This window comes from Dipodomys spectabilis, unplaced genomic scaffold (assembly GCF_019054845.1).
Source record: "Dipodomys spectabilis isolate Male_0828 unplaced genomic scaffold, ASM1905484v1 ptg000118l, whole genome shotgun sequence".
In the NCBI taxonomy this organism is placed as follows: Eukaryota; Metazoa; Chordata; class Mammalia; order Rodentia; family Heteromyidae; genus Dipodomys; species Dipodomys spectabilis.
The window spans coordinates 834,021-850,643 of record NW_024870795.1 but is presented as its reverse complement, the minus strand read 5'-3'; the positions used below and the strand labels follow the sequence as shown (position 1 = coordinate 850,643).

The following is a 16,623-nucleotide window of genomic DNA, read 5'->3' as shown; positions in this document are numbered from 1 at the left end:
TCTCCATCACTTTGGCTGAGTACATTTTGCCCAGGCTGCGGTAAGAAACCCTCTGAGATGGAAAATACAGCCTCAGCTCTAAAGGCCTGCGGTATGAATGGACTCACCTGGAGAGTCACTAAGTCTCTGCTTTAATCCCAACCAAAGGCTGATCAGCCCCTCCAGTCTTTCCAGGAGCCTCTGACAGTGTCTCAGCCCACTTCCTTGAAGTGGGCTTGAAGCAATGTAGACCCCCCTGACCTGAACATTTACCACGCACAAGGACCTGAACAGGGCCCAGAGGGGCAGCCCTTAGCATCCTCCCTTCCCATCAGAGGAGATCTTCAAAGGGAAGGATGCCCCTGCTGCATGCAGACCCTGAGCACTGACCTCCAGCTGTCCAACTGGTCAAACACCGTGTTGCTTCATCCTGCATCCCCCCTCCCTCTCACGTTCACTTTCCTGGGTGTCCGGCACTGAATGCACAAACACTCTGTGAAGGTTTCCTGCAGGCCTGGCCCTTTGCAAGCAGAATCTCACAGCTGCGAGGGAGGTGCTCTGCTGTTATCCTTGTTTTGTTTTTTGTTGTTGTTTTGTCAGTCGTGGGGCTTGAACTCAGGGCCTGCACACTGTCCCTAAGCCTCTTTGTATTGAAGTCCGGTGTTCTACTGCTTGAGCCACAGCACCACTTCCAGTTTTGAGTGGTTAATTGGAGATACAAGTGTCACAGGAAATTTTCTGCCCAGGCTGGCTTCAAACCACGATCCTCAGCTCTCAGCCTCCTAAGTAGCTAGGATTACAGGCATCAGCCACCAGTGCCTAGCTGTTATATATCTGTTTTTAAAGAGATAGGCTCAGAAAGGTCAGGGGACTTGTTTACAGTCACACAGCTTGTAAATGACAGAGCCCAAGGAGGGCCCATCCCTGCCTGGTACTCACATTGGTACTGCCTACTGCCCCATAGAGACCCTAGCTCCAGCCGGCCGGAGCTGCACAACTAGCAAGCAACATCACCAACCAAGAGTCCTGCCCTCCTAGCCAACTCTCAGGGACTCAGGAGGGGTAGTGACGGGGTGAGGCTGGGGTCAGAACTACCCTGGAGATGCCTGCAGCGCATGTGGCCACCCTGTGGTAGTTTGGGGAAGCACACTTCAGCGACCTGCACTCCCATAAGCCCAGCTTCCAGGAGGTGCTTGCTTGGGAGGATCTGCCTGCCAGAGTCTGTGCAGAACTCGGTTACTCTTATGAAGCTCCTGTGCCGCCAGTTCGCTCATTTTTGTTGCCGTTTACTGGATTAGTGTTAATGATACACCAAAGATAAAATATGGGTGAAGAGCTCAGAAGAGATCCCAGTGGTTCACGCCTATAATCCTACCTACCCAGAAGTCTGAAATCCGAGGACTGCAGTTCAAAGCCAGTCCAGGCAGAAAAGTTCATGGGACTCTTATCTCTAATTAACCACCAATAAAGCCAGAAGTGGAGCTATGGCTCAAGTGGTGGAGTACTAGCCTTGAACAACAACAACAACAAAAAAAAAAAAGCCAGGGACAGTACCGGGCCCTGAGTTCAAGCCCCAGTAACCACGCACTCACACATGCACACACAGAGTTTGGGACCAGCCTGGGCCACATAGACTGAGGAAGAGGAGGAAAAATAGAATTCCGTGAGGGAGAGAGGGAGGAAAGAATATGATCATAGTACATTGTATGTATGTGTGAAATGTCACAATGATACAACTGATATTGATATATGTTAATTTTTTAAACCTTAGGAAGGGGCTGGAAATGTGTCTTAGTGGTAAAGTGCTTGCCTAGTATGCATGAAGCCCTGGGTTCAATTACTTAGGACCATATAAACAGAAAATGCCTGAAGTGGTGCTGTGACTCACGTGGTAGAGTGCTAGCCTTGAGCAAAAGAAGCTCAGGAACAGTGCCCAGGCCTGAGTTCAAGCCCCAGGACTGGAGGAAAAATAAAAACCTTAGGAAGGAAGGAAGGAACGAAGGAAGGAAGGAACGAAGGAAGGAAGGAAATTAGTTTCAAGATGAATGAGCCAGTGACTCAGTCCTTTAATCCTAGCTATTTGCCTTGATAAGATTGGGAGGATCGGGCTTGGGAATGTGGCCTAGTGGTAGAGTGCTTACCTAGCATGCATGAAGCCCTGGGTTCGGTTCCTCAGTACCACATAAACAGAAAAAGTTGGAAGTGGTGGTGTGGTTCAAGTGGTAGAGTGCTCGCCTGGAGCAAAAGAAACTCAGGGACAGTGCCCAGAAGCCCAGGACTTGGCAGGGCTGCGGGGAAGGGGGCAGTGGGCGGAGATGGGGAGGATCAAGGTTTCAGGCTAGCCCAGGCAAAGCAGGGAGGGGGGGGGGAGGGGGGAGGGGAGGAAGCTCATACAACTTCATCATCTAAATGAAAGCAGCTGGGTGTGGTGATGCATGTCTGCCATCCCAGCTACCTTGGAAATCCTTAAATAGGTGGATTGGCCAGGTATATGCCTGCCCAGTAAACAAGACCCTATCTCAAGAAAAGGTTGAAAGCACAGCTCAGCAGGAGAGAACCTGCTTAGGTGCTGAGTTTAAATCCCAGTACCACACACACACACACACAAATCCATCACAGCAACCCACTCCCTGTCCAGTTTCATTCCCAACTTCCCTGTGAAGGCCAACCTCACTTTCCATGGCTTTTGCAAGATGTATCCGATGCATGAACCCATCCATGTGTCACAGATGCAGCTCAGCTCCCAACCTTTGAACCCCAAACTCCCACTTGGCTGGAAATTGGACTGTCCCTGGGTAGAAGCAGAAAGACAGATCAGACAGCTGCTCTTCAGCTGCCTCTTTCATCTTGGTAATAGCAGACATCATATTTGATGTGATTTATTTCCCTGCCCTGGAATCTATCCACCAGTTGCTTTATCCTCAGACAGACCCAGCTTCCATCCCCTGGAGGAGCAGGGAGAGGTCAGGCAGAACCAATTGATTTTCAGGGTCTCTGGATGCAGGAACAGCCTGGTGCTTTGTAAGGCCAATTGAAGGAAGAGAAGGCTTAGCAGAAGAATCCATCAGAATGGGCTCTTCTGAGCAAGCCCTCCTTGTGCGCACCTCCTTCCCCTGGGAGAGCTGGGGGGTTCCCGCAAAGCCCCCTTTCTCCCTTCTCAGTCTCTCTCCCCTTTGTTGCTTCTCTCTGCATTGATCACGCGTGCACGCATGTGCATCTGTGCAGCAGAGTTCCTTTGTGTTAGACGTTGCTTCTATTACTGCCTTCAAGGGCTGACTGCTGGACTGCAGCTGGGAGATAATTCCGTCTTTCCATGCCCACCTTATCACTAGCTGCACACTCCCGAGCCCCTGCCAGGAGGGAGTAAATCCATCCACTTTGCATCTCCACCTTGAGACGCTTTGGTCTTTGCAGCCAGGAGAATCTCATTATTGGCAACATGAAGGCCATGCATGATAGGATTTTAGCACAGCTCTGCGCCAGGCTGAGGGATGCATTGGAAAGTGTGCGACTTGTCTCCGTGGTCTCAACAAGTCTGTGTGGTAGGGAAAAAGGTCAGACTGGCAAAGGTCAAAGGTCAGGCGGGCAGTGGCTGCTCCTGGGGGCAAAGTGCCCCCTTCCCTGTTCAAATGATTTCTTCCTAGGGCCCTGTGTGAATGAGCAGGCCCCACTTTAATACCTGATCTGAATATTGGCTTTTACAAAAACTCAAGAGGTATACAGTTTTCAAGGCAGTCCTGTAAATCCGTGTTTGTTACCAAGAAAAAGCTGTCCCTTCTCAGCCCTTGATGGGTTTTGAAAACTGAAATGATCTCCAGGCCTATAGCAATGCCAGGGTACAGAATTATATTTCCAGCCAGGCCCTGGTGTCTCATGCCTGATATCCTAGCTACTCAGGAGGCTGAAATCTGTGGATTGCAGTTCAAAGCCAACCCAGGCAGAGAAGTCCCTGAGACTCTTAAATTAACCTGCAAAAAGCCATCATTGGAACTGTAGAGCATTAACTTTGAGTGAAAAAGTAAGACCTGAGTTTAATCCCCTGAACAAGCACAAAAATAAACACAAAAGCCCTGCCAGCCCGGCACCAGTGGCTCATGCCTGTAATCCTAGTTAAGAGGCTGAGATCTGAGGGTCATGGTTCAAAGCCATCCCGGGAAAGAAAGTCTGTGATCTCCGAATAACCACCAGAAAACTGGAAGTGGCACTGTGGCTCAAGTGGGAGAGTGCTCACCTTGAGCTGAAGAGCTGAGGGACAGCGCCCTGGCCCAGAGTTCAAGCCCCACGACTGACAGGGGGAAAAAAAGCCTTTCTTGTGGTGAAACATACCTATGTTTGTATTTAGATTTGATTCTTATCCCTAAAATAGCTTATCTACATATTTTAATATTCCAAAATCAGGGAAAATCCACATCTGGTAGGGTTCTTCAACATGCATCTCCATTTTACAGATGAGGAAACTGTCTCCAAGTTCATTTCCTTTTTCTTATTATTATAAAGGTGATGTATAAAGGTGCGTATGTCAGGTAATGAGTGTGTTTCTTTTTGGACAGTGTCACCCCTTCCCTCACTGTCTCCCAGTTAAGGCTCCAAGTTCTCAAAGACCTAACCTCCCTTCGGGCAAGAACAAAGCAAGGATTTGAACTTGGTTTCATGGCAAAAGTCAGGCAAGCCCACAGGACTGGTAATTTCCAGCTTCTTTGAGTTTGGGACCCCTTACCATGCTCACAGGTGACCCCTAGTTGCTGTCATACCTTCAGTCTCATGACAAAATATGTCATAGACAGAAGTTACTCTGAACTCACAACAGCACCTGTTGGTTGTTTTGGTTTGTTGTTTGTGAAGGGAAGGTCTGTTGTTTTGTTGTTGATGTAGGTCATGGAACTTGAACTCAGGGCTTGGGTGCTGTCCCTGAGCTTTTTCAAGGCTAGCACTCAACTACCTTTAGCCACAGTGCCACTTCCAGTTTTCTGGTGGTTAATTGGAGATGAGTCTCACAGACTTTCCTGCTGGGGCTGGCTTTGAACTCAGCCTCCTGAGTAGCTAGGATTACAGGCGTGAGCCACCAGCACCTGGCTTATCATGCTCATCTTTACCTACGGCCTGCACATGATACTCAGCCTCAAGACCATGGATCGCTTTGATGACCATAAAGGCCTCACTATCTCTTTGAACCAAATCATATGAGCTGTGGCACTGAGGGTTTGAGGGTATGGGACGTCTAGGCTGTCATTTTCACACCTCATGGCTTCCCTTGAACCTCCTATGTCCCTCAGCCTGTCTGGCCCCAGCCTCCACCTGCTGAGGGTCTTCCCTGGGCTGCCCTGCCATTCCTATCGAGAAGTACATATTCTGCATAGATATTAACTCTCTGACAAGCTGCTAAGTGTAAGGGATATAGATCTAAGGTCTCCAGTCCTATTTATTCTTGTGTGTCCACCCGTGTTCCCTGTATTGGAAGTGCTTGTTCCTTGCATTGTAGGGCATGCTCCCCTCAGTTTGGGACTTTGCAGCAGCCTGAAGCTTGAGGTCATATGAGTTTGAGGAGTATGTGGAAATGCCATTTCATTGTCCGACCAGCTCGGCTAGCATAATTTTTGTGATGTGATAAAAATAAACAGTCTACCTGAAAGAAAAAAGTCCTGAGAGGGGAAGGTGAAGGGTAAAGACATGACAAACCTTCCTTGTCATAACCTGAGGTTTAACGCCTCCTTAGTGCTAAAGTTATCCGAGAATGGAAAGCTCTCCTCTCCAATGTTAAGAGCAGAATATTAATTAAATCCAGAGAACAGTTTTAGAAAGGAAAGATCCAAGCACAGAAGCCTCACATGTCTGTGACTTCTGAACTCAAAGATGGCCCCACCCTCTTTTGCATAAAATCTGAATATTCATAAGAAGCCACAAGGCTATCTTAGTACCTTCAAGCTTCCTGAGTGGAAGTGCTGAGGGCAGCAGTAGGAATAAATCCAGAAATCTTTTCCCTGAAGCAGAAAGGTGGCTGAATCTTCTCTTCTTTTGCTGATCTTGAAAAGAGGGGGCCATTCTACATTAAATACCTGGGCAGAAAACTGTGAGACTGTTATCTCCAATGAACCAGAAAAAAAGTCACAAGTGGCTCAAATGGTATCATGCCAGCCTTGAGCAGAAAAAAGCCAAAGGAAGCCGGGCATCGGTGGCTCATGCCTATAATCCTAGCTACTCGGGAGGCTGAGATCTGAGGATCACAGTTCAAAGCCAGCCTAGGTAGGAAAGTCTGTGAGACTCTTATTTCCAATAAACCACCAGAAAACTGGAAGTGCCGCTGTGGCTCAAGGGGTAGAGCATTCACCTTGAGCTGAAGAGTGCAGGGACAATGCCCAAGCCCAGAGTTCAAGCCCCACGACCAACCAGAAAAGAAGCCAAAGCAAAGTGTGAGGTTCCTAAATTCAAGCCCCAGTGCTGGCACCAGAAAAAAAGAAAAAGGGGGCTGGGAAGATGGCTCAGTGGAAGAGCACTTGCCTTGCATGCCTGAGGCCCTGGGTTCGATTCCTCAGCACCACATAAGCAAAAAGAAAAAAGCCGGAAGTGGCGCTGTGGCTCAAGTGGTAGAGCGCTAGCCTTGAGCTGAAGAGCTGAGGGACAGCGTCCAGGCCCAGAGTTCAGGCCCCACGACCGGACCCAAAAAAAAAAAAAAAAAAAAAAAAAACAGAAAAAAAGAAAGAGGCCTGAGAAGACAGCTTAGTGGTAGAGTGCTTGCCTGGCATGCATGAAGCCCTGGGTTCAATTCCTCAGTACCACATAAACAGAAAAAGCCTGAAGTAGTAGCACTGTGGCTCAAGTGGTAGAGTGCTAGCCTTGAGCAAAAGCAGCTCATGCCCAGGCCCTGAGTTCAAGCCCCAGGATGAGAGAGAGAGACTGAGACAGAGAGAGACAGAGAGAGATAGAGAGATCACCTGTTCCCAGAGAGAAGCCTGCGGCACACAGAAGCAGGATCTGAGTGATTTTGTTTTTGTTTTTACCGGGACTGAGATTTGAACTCTAGGCCTGTGCTCTATGGGCAGGCACTCTACCACTAGAGCTCTGTCCCCATCCCTCCATCCTCCTCCATTCTCTGTGCTGGGGATGGAACCCAGGGCCTCTTACTCTGGATTGTTGCATGAGGCTCTGTTGCTAGTCTTACTTCCTTCACAAAATAACCTTTCCTGTTTTCCCTGTTAGTCTTGGAGCTGAGTGCTTGCTGCTGTTGCAGATACTGACCACAAGGGGGTGCTGGCCCCCAGACAGCTACATCAAGACTGCAAAGCCACTCTCCAGTGGAGGGCCAGATTCCTAGGGCAGAAAAAACACAGTAGTGGCTGCCCTTGAGAAAGCTGCTGGCGGCCCGGTTGGTGTGTCCTGGGTCCACACTACTTAGCACTGTTGGAACAACAGTTCCCCGTACACGTGTGTGGTTACCCCATCCCTGGCTGGACCCAGGGATGCTGAAGTTTCCCACATAGTCTGGATGGTGGCCTCAGCCAGCTGAACTCTGAGCTGGTGGAAGAATGGTCACTCGAGGGTCTCACCAGCGTCTGGGCCCCAGGAAGTGGAAGCCCCATTGCTGTGATTTGGGGGCTGGGGGGGGGACACATGCCCAGGTAGATCAGTGCTGCACATGTGCATGCAGGCATGTGACATTATGTCTTTCATGGCTATCGGAAAGTCCATCCCAGGACCCCTGTGGCTGGGACACTGACCTCCTTTTCTTGGGTCTCTCTCTAGATTGCCAAGGCATCATTGAAGATGTGGTCCTGCTGGGGGCACCCGTAGAAGGAGACCCCAAGCACTGGGAGCCTTTCCGGAAGGTGGTGTCTGGGCGGATCATCAATGGCTACTGCAGGTCAGTCCACAACTGTGTGCCCTTGGGAGGTGACAGCAATTTCCACACCCTCAGTGGGGGCTGCTGAACAAACAAGCTGGGGCCCAAAATGGGGGGGGGGTCTTTTGAACCCTGGAGCCCAGCTATTTGCCGTTTACAGTGAAGGAAGATGAAAGCAGCCTATGCCCAGGGTTTGGGCCTGCCTGCCTGCCTTCTTTCCTTCCTTCCTTCCTGCCTTCCTTCCTTCCTTAGTGTGTCTATGTGTGCCAGTAGTGGAGCTTGAACTCTGGTCCTGAGCACTGTCCCTGAGTTTATCACACAAGGCTGGTGCTCTACCACCTGAGCTATAGCTCCACTTCTGGTATTTTGCAGTTGCTAATTGGAGATAAGTCTCACAGACTTTCCTCCCTGGGCTGACTTTGAATCATGATCCTCAACTCTCAGCCTCCTGAGTAGCTAGGATTTCAAGTGTGACCACCGGCACCAGGCTAGTCAGAAGTTGATCCAGTTCCTCATCCTCCCAGTGCTCACTCAGTCTATAAGGCTGGGCCACAGCTCAGCAACGGAGTGTGTGTTTCCTACATGTGTGTCACCCCATGTTCATACCCAGTATCACAAAACAAAACTCAGTGTTCAGGCAACAGATCTGTATCTGCTGTATCTGTATCTGACGCCATTCTTGGCTCTGGGGATCCAACAGGGACTAAACTAGACAGCCTCATGCAACCTCCATAGTGCCTGGGCCCAGCCCTTGCCACCACGCCTGGCCAGGGACAGATTCCCAGTATCAGCAGCTACTGATCCTGGGTCCCACTAGACTCCCTTTTAGACTGATGTAACCTCTCTCTGCCCCTAGGGGAGACTGGCTGCTGAGCTTCGTGTACCGTACATCTTCTGTGCAGCTCCACGTGGCAGGCCTCCAGCCCGTGCTACTGCAGGACCGGAGGATGGAGAACGTGGATCTGTCCTCTGTGGTGAGTGCCAGCCAGTGGCCAGTGACTCCCCGTGCCCCGCCCCTGAAGACAGGCACCTGGAAGGCTCCTCCCTCTGCAGCTGTGTTCCCACCCCTTTGTTTCTCAGCTCCAATCCTCCCACACAGCTGCCTGGTCAGAATTGCTGTCCCCATTTCACAGATGGGGAAACTGAGGCTTAGAAAAGGCCCCCTTCTTACTGCTAGCACTTAGCAAGTGAGGCTTTTCAGCTTGAAGGGATCAGGTTCAAGGTCTCTTGTGGAGACAGAGGACCTGTGCCTGGCTCCACCCTGAGCCCATCCTAGGCATTAAAACTCCCATGGTTCACATGTGAACACTGAGGCTTAGAGAGGACAGAGAACCTCAGTGATGCCAAAAGAATACAAATAAGCAGGGTGCCGGTGGCTCACATCTGTCATCCTAGCTACTCGGGAGGCTGAGATCTGAGGATCAGGGTTCAAAGCCAGCCCGGGCAGGAAAGTCTGTGAGACTCTTATCTCCAATAAACCACCAGAAAACGGGAAGTGGTGCTGTGGCTCAAGTGGTAGCATATTAGCCTTAAGCTGAAGAGCTGAGGGACAGCGCCCAGGCCCAGAGTTCAAGCCCGATGACTGACAAAAAATTAAAAAAGAAATACAAATAAATTTTAAAAAAAAGGAATCAAGGATAAAAGAAACAGCTGGAAGTTCTTTTCTATGAAAGTTCCTTTGGCCAGGCACTGATGGCTCATGCCTATAATCCTATCTTACTCAGTAGGCTGAGATCTGAGGATCATGGTTCAAAGCCAGCCTGGGCAGAAAAGTCCATGAGACTCCTATCTCCAATAAATTATTCAGCGAAAGCAGAAAGTGGCTTTGTGGCTCAAGTGGTAGAGCACTAACCTTAAGCACAAAGAAGCTCAAGGACAGCACCCAAGCCCTGAGTTCAAGCCCAAGACTGGCAAAAAGAAAGAAAAAAAGTTCCTTTGAATGCCCAAACCCCTTGCATGATCAGCTCTGCCCCAGAGAAGGGGGTGCTGTGGGAAACACCCAGCTTTGGCCCTAGAGATGCCTGGCTTAGAATCCTGAACTGAAGCACTGGTGTGCTGGCTGTGGGGCCTTGATTGGCTCTCTCCCTGTGCCTCTGTTTCTTTTTCTATAAAAAGGCAGACACCTCCCAGGGCAGCCCAAGGAAGATGCTTACACACAGTAGGGCCCTCACCGAACCCTTCTCCCCTGCTTTACTCATGCTCAGCTCTGCCTCTGAGCCAGACAGCCTCTCTCCCACGCCTCAGCCGAGCTCCTACACGCAGCTCCCTAGTTTCTGCCTAATAATAGTTCTTTATCACATTAGTAGCACGGCCTTCCCTCCACCGTGTGATTAGAGGTAATTAGCATCGTCTGAGTGTGGCACTCCTGTTTGCCTCAGAGGAGCCCAGCTGCAGGAGATCTTGCTACCTGGAAATCTAGTTCCGAGCAGACCACAGAGCACCATCTCCCCGCCTGCCCTGTCACAGAGGTCATCCCTGGGGTGAACAAAGGGACCAAGGTCAGCCAGCATTCCTGACTTTTGGTTCTCATGATTGCAGGGGGGGGAGGGGCAGGGAGATTCTGCCACCCCAGGGCCCAGTGGGTGAGGCTGCTGGGGGGCCCTGGCCCAGGGAAGGACTATATCCAGAGGAGATGCCATCGGGCTTCTAGAGCTCAGCATTTCTCTGGGCACCAGCAGCCATTCAAGAAAGGCTGAAGTCTAGGGATGGAAGTTCAAAGCCAGCCTGGGCAGAAAAGTCCAAGAGACTCTTATGTCCAGTTAACCCTCAAAAAAGCCAGAAGTGGAGCTGTGGCTCAAGTAGTAGAGCACCAGTCTTAGGTGGGTGGGGGCGGAGCGGAAACAAGAGCATGAGGTCCTGAGTTCCAGCCCCTGTACGAGCATGCACAGGTGCCTGCACGCACACACACACACATACACGCAAATTAGAACTCAGCAAAGGACTTGGTACAAAGCAGTAAAAGTATCCGCAACAGCTGCTGGTGTCAGGAAATGCGCTTTGTCCTGCATGGAGATTTGTTCCCCGAGGTGGTTCCACTGTGAGGATGTGGATGACAGGGCTGGGACCAGCAACCTGGGAACCTGCTGCAGAGCCTGTGCCCTCAGCCATGCAACCCCCCTGCATTCCTACCGCTCTGTGTCCTTCCCATCGCCTCAACTCTGTCCATGCACCTGACCTTAGCACATCCCACTGGAATCTCCCAGCAGCCCATGTGGTATGGACATCTTCATCTTTTACAGAAGGGGAAACTGAGGCCCAAGAGGTGAAAGGAACCAAGGGGCCCTGTAAGCTTGGAGGGGGTCATTGGAACAGGCAGAAGGGGCTGTGACAGCCTCGGTTTGGTGCAGTTGAGGTCTCTTGAAAAGGAAGAAATAGCTGGGTACAAGTGGCTCATGCCTGTAATCCTAATTACTCAGGAGGCTGAGATCTGAGGATCAATGTTTGAAGCCACCCCAGGCAAGAAAGTCCATGAGACTTATCTACCATTAACCACAAAAATAAATGGAAGTGGAGCTGTGGCTCAAGTGATAGAGCACTAGCCTAAGCAAAAAAAGGACAGGCAGGAACACACACACACACAGGAAATAGGAAGTGCCAGGTCCATTCCTACTCATGGGGATCTGGGTTTGCATGGTGACCAGAGGTGGGGCCACCAGGTGTCCAAAGATGGGGACACCCCCAGGGAGGGTCCTTAACCTGTGAGGGACCATATGAACCACCTTTCCACACCAGGGAGGACCAGGGTGCACCTGGACAACAGGCAGACTTCGGCAAGACAGCCAGGGGGATTCACAGGCTGAAATCGTTAGTCAGTATCAGCCATGTCACTGATTCGAATAAAGATGCCTGTCCTCCCTCCAGCTAACTGTAAAATTAGAGTGCCGGTAGCAACTTCTCCCCACTGGGTTTGTGCAGAATGGCAGCCAGGAAGTAGGGTTGGCTGAAACCTGGCCTATAGGGTATAGCCATGAAGACCAGGCTGTGTGTCCCGGGACAGGTGGCGGTAGGCTCTCCACCAGCAGTCACCTGCAGCAGGTGACTACAAATTTCTCTGTGGCCCCTTCCCACCCAGCCCTGACACCAGCTCTCATTTGTCCTTAAAGAGACAATGACTGTCCCCATGGGTCTGAAGTTTCCGTTGGCTGGCTGTCAAATGTAATGTCTAGAGCTTAAGCAGCCATCTTGGACTTCCAAATGGATCATCCTAGTGACTCCCTATCTTCCATCCTCCGCTTCTAAGAAAACTAAAGAACTGAAGACGCACCGGCTAAGTGCTAGGAACTGTGCATTGGATTTGCATGTATTACCTTGCCACCAGCCCCTTGAATTTGTGTGTCAGTAACTCAAATCAAGCAATGTGCCTAGGGAAGTGTTTTATTTTATTTTTTGTGCCAGTGCTGGGGCTTGAACTCGGGGCCTAGGCACATTCCCTGACCTTTTTTTTTTTCCTCAAGGCTGGCATACTACTGGCTTCTGGTGTTTAGGAGTTAAGAGTCTCACAGACTTTTCTGTTCCAGCTGGCTTCCTCAGCTCTCAGCCTCTGAAGTAGCTAGGATTTACAGGCATGAGCCACTGGCACCTAGTACACAGCTTTGAACATGGGCTGTTTGTGATCCCATACAGCCAATCCACACACCTTGTCCAGGACATTGTCCGCATCTGGACCTTCAGATGTATGTGTGTCATCTTGGAAACTCTTTCAACGTATTTGTAAGGAAAGGAACAAGAGGCAGGCCAGTTCTGGCGGTGAGAAAATGACAGAACCCAACAGGGGATTGTCTCTTTGTGTTCTTAAAAAAAATTTTTTTGAGGGGCTGGGAAGGTGGCTCAGTGGTAGAGCGCTTGCCTTGCATGCCTGAGGCCCTGGGTTCCATTCCTCAGCACCACATAAGCAAAAAGAAAAAAGCCAGAAGTGGCACTGTGGCTCAAGTGGTAGAGTGCTAGCCTTGAGCTGAAGAGCTGAGGGACAGCGCCCAGGCCCAGAGTTCAGGCCCCATGACCGGACCCAAAAAAAAATTTTTTTTTAATAGTTCAGAGTGATTGGTAGCTCAAATGGAATTATAGGTTGTTTCTAGTAGTCTTTGGTTCCCAGGATTCCTAGGGAGAGACTCCCTGCTGTCCTCCCACCCTCCTTTGAAATAAAAACCTTTCTCTTGGACTCAAAGGAAGGCTGTGGCTTGTACACACCTTTGGCCCATACAGCCACTCTGTAGACTGCTAGGGAGATCTCAGGGCTCCATTTTGGGGATGGGTCTGAGCTAGGCATGCATCTCAAGAAGGCATACGGAAGCACGGCACAGGTGGCTCACATCTGCAACCCTCGCTGCTGAGGAGGCTGAGACCTGAAGATCACAGTTGAAAGCAGCTCAGGTTTAAACCATGAGACGCTTATCTCCAACTCAACAGGAAAAAAACCACATAGTTTTGTTCTTCCTCCACAGTATGTCATTAAAGCTGGCCCCCATCCTCTCTGGGCTTGTTTCCTCATCTGTAAAATGAGAAGGATCCAAGTCTTTCCTCCCCAGCAGATTCTCTCTGTAGAGAACAGGTTTTTGAAACAGGCCTAGACCCCAGTTCTAGCTGTGACATGTTCCAGCTGTCTTCCCTTGAGGATTGCCTTGTTCACTGTGGCTCAGTTCCTTCATCTACGGTTAGCAGCCAGCAAAGTTAGTGGTTAAGATCTATGAATGACCTACTATGTGTCCTGCATTGCTCATTATTTCAGGCTGTGGGGCACTGCAGTTACACCCCAACTTTTTACTCATGGACATATCCCCACACAAAGCAAGGAGTTTTATTCTCTGACAGAGTGGCACTTCTAAGAGTTTTGTTTGTTGTTTGTTTTCTGCCAGTACTAGGGCTTGAATGTGGGACTTGGGCACTGTCCCTTAGCTTTTTTGCTCAAGGCTGGTGCTCTACCACTTGAACCACAGTCTACTTCCAGCTTTTTTTTTTTTGGTAGTTGCATTGGAGATAAGAGTCTCACAGACTTTCCTATCCAGGATGGCTTTGAACATCAATCCTCAGATCTCAGCTTCCTCAGTAGCTAGGATTATGGGTGTGAATTACCAGCACCCAGATACTTCTAAGTTCTTTGTCCTTATTTTACATGGAATTTAAGACCACGTTTCAGAGCCATGCTAAGTGTCTGAAACACACAAGCGTTGACTCTGTTGCATTAAAGACACCAGGAGAGGCAGTAAAGGGCTGCTTTGATGGTTCAGGGGCCCAAACTCTGTCTGGCTACTTGTTATGCAGGCCAGAGCAGCCAACTCCTGATCTAAGATGGCACTCCAGCTCTAGCCATCCTGTCTGCATTCCAGCCATCAGGAGAGAGGAAAAAGGGAGGCAAGAGTCCTTTTCCTCCCCCTGAAGAGAATCAAGGAGTACCATGTAACAGCGCTGCTTCATCACATGCCTATCTGTACTGCCATGAGAGAATACTTGAGTCTGGAGAGTTTACACTGAGCAGAAATCCGTTCAGCTAGAGGCCGCAAAGTCCAAGGGCCTGGCACTGGTCTCTGATCTGTTGGGGCCTTCCTGCTGGGTCATCTTGTAGCAGAAGAAAGGGCAAGGGAAAGAGGAACCACTTTTATAACAAACCCACTCTCCTGATGCCAGCGTTAATCCATCCACCTCTTGTTCTTGCTGGGGGTGGGGGGAGATTGTTTGTCTTTTTGTTTCTTTTTTGTCAGTCATGAGGCTTGAACTCTGGGCCTGGGCACTGTCCCTCAGCTCTTCAGCTCAAAGCTAGAGCTCTACCACTTAAACCACAGCACTACCTCCGGTTTTCTGGTGGTTTATTGGAGATAAGAGTCTCACAAACTTTCCTCCCTGGGCTGGCTTTGAACCTTGATCCTCAGATCTCAGCCTCCTGAGTAGCTAGGATGACAAGCGTGAGCCACTGGCGCCCAGCTCTCCCACCTCTTAATGAATTCCAAGATGTGAATTCAGCTTGGCAACCCTGCCCCTCCCCCGACCACCATGCTTCTCACTCCTGTCCTCCCATAGGTCAGCGGCCACCTGGACTATGCCAAGAAGATGGACGTCATCCTGAAGGCTGTGGGCATCCGCACCAAGCCAGGTTGGGATGAGAAAGGGCTTCTGCTGGCTCCCGGAAGCCTCCTTCAAGAAGACCCCAGTCAGGCAGCAGCAGGTCCCTCTGAAGTGGCCATGTCCACCCACTCCAGCCAATCCCAGAAGTCCACGGAGCTGGGCCAGCCTGAAGGGGACCCCCTTCCTGCAGCTGCTGCTGGCCCAGCTGAGAACTCCTATATCTGCAGTCATGGTGTGAGCCCCAACCCTCTGGGCTGCCCTGACTGTGCCCATGAGACCCCGGGACCCTGCCCAGGGCTGGACTGACCCCAGTGAGGGAGCTGCGTGTCTCCTCCAGATGTCCTTATGCAGATCGTGCTCGCCCCTCAGCAGGTGGAGGGTTTCCACAAGTGCCTTTCCCCAGGAGAGGGAATCAGAGGTGAAAAGGAACTGGAAGGAAGAGAAATGGAGGAAAACACTGGCCTCTCTGGGAAGTGAGGGCAGAGACCTTCAAGGTCTCCGTTTGAGCCCTGGGACTGCAATCCAGCCCTGGACTTCCTGCACTTGAAGTCCCAGTGGTGGGGCCTGGCTGTTCATCAAGAGCTCTGGGAGTCTCTCTTGAATCTAGAGGCACCCATGCCACACCTCCTTTCCCTGGGTTCTGTGAAGCCAGGGGTCCGCCTTCACTTCCATCCACACTCCAGCACTGCCTGCCAGCCTCAGGCCCCACCAACGGGCACCTACAGAGCAGACCCAGGAGCCAAGGGACAGCATCTTCTGCTCTTAGAAGAGTGAGTTGGCTTGGTCATGTTCTGCTATGCAGGCTGTGCACTGCGCAAGGACAGAAGCAGCAGTTCTGCAGACATGATACGAACAGCACTATGCTAAGCTGTGCAGCAGCGTGGTAGGCCTTGGCGTAATCGTAATAAATGCTGAGCTGGTCAGTGTTCCCTACAGTGGGAACTGGGCCTGGTAGTAATTGTGGATGGTATGGGAAGGATCCTGCAGTAAACACAGGGGTGTTTACAGGCTGAGACCTGAGCACCATGGTTCAAAGCCAGCCCAGCAAGAAAGCCCATGATATTCTTGTCTCAAATTAAGCCAGAAGTAGAGCTGTGGCTCAAGGGGTAAAGCGCTACCCTTGTGCAGTAACAAAAACAAAATAACAACAACAAAAACAAAATTCTCGGGGCTGGGAAGGTGGCTCAGTGGTAGAGCGCTTGCCTTGCATGCCTGAGGCCCTGGGTTCCATTCCTCAGCACCACATAAACAAAAAGAAAAAAGCCAGAAGTGGCACTGTGGCTCAAGTGGTAGAGTGCTAGCCTTGAGCTGAAGAGCTGAGGGACAGTGCCCAGGCCAAGTTCAGGCCTACGACTGACAAAAAAAAAAAAATGCATTCATCCGTTCTGTAAACATGTATGCAATGTCATGCATGGCACACTGGGGCCATCCGGAAGCAAATTAGGGGCCGAGTCCAGACCTGAGCACAGGCCACGTGAGCCCAGGGTCTCATCCCACAGCCCAGCTGATTCCCAAGCCCCCTCTATTCCCTCAACAGAATCCGGTCCATGCCATATCACTTCCTCCAACTAGTTTATTGAGAGTCCCCTCCAGCAGCCTGGAGGCAGGGGAGCCCTAGCAAGCACCATGGACTGCCCTTCCGCCACCAACGGCCAGGGCTGAGTTGAGTCAGATCAGCACCAAGGACAGCGCCCAGCCTTGGGCAGAGGACCCTGGGGAGCTGGGTTGATGGGCCTTTAGGGCTTTAGAGATAT

At 50.7% G+C, this 16,623-nt stretch overlaps 1 protein-coding gene across 3 annotated transcripts in view; it reads left to right on the top strand.

The window, feature by feature from the left end:
* Tmco4 (transmembrane and coiled-coil domains 4) overlaps nucleotides 1-15,827 on the top strand; it is a 65,576-nt gene extending 49,749 nt beyond the window's left edge. For all 3 annotated transcript variants that reach the window (XM_042688731.1, XM_042688730.1, XM_042688729.1), the window contains 3 exons: nucleotides 7,717-7,834; nucleotides 8,670-8,787; nucleotides 14,825-15,827. In XM_042688731.1, the coding sequence (XP_042544665.1) occupies nucleotides 7,717-7,834; nucleotides 8,670-8,787; nucleotides 14,825-15,175 (587 nt within the window). In that variant the 3' untranslated portion in view covers nucleotides 15,176-15,827. The remainder of the gene's footprint in view (nucleotides 1-7,716; nucleotides 7,835-8,669; nucleotides 8,788-14,824) is intronic.
* Nucleotides 15,828-16,623: the final 796 nt, after the last annotated feature.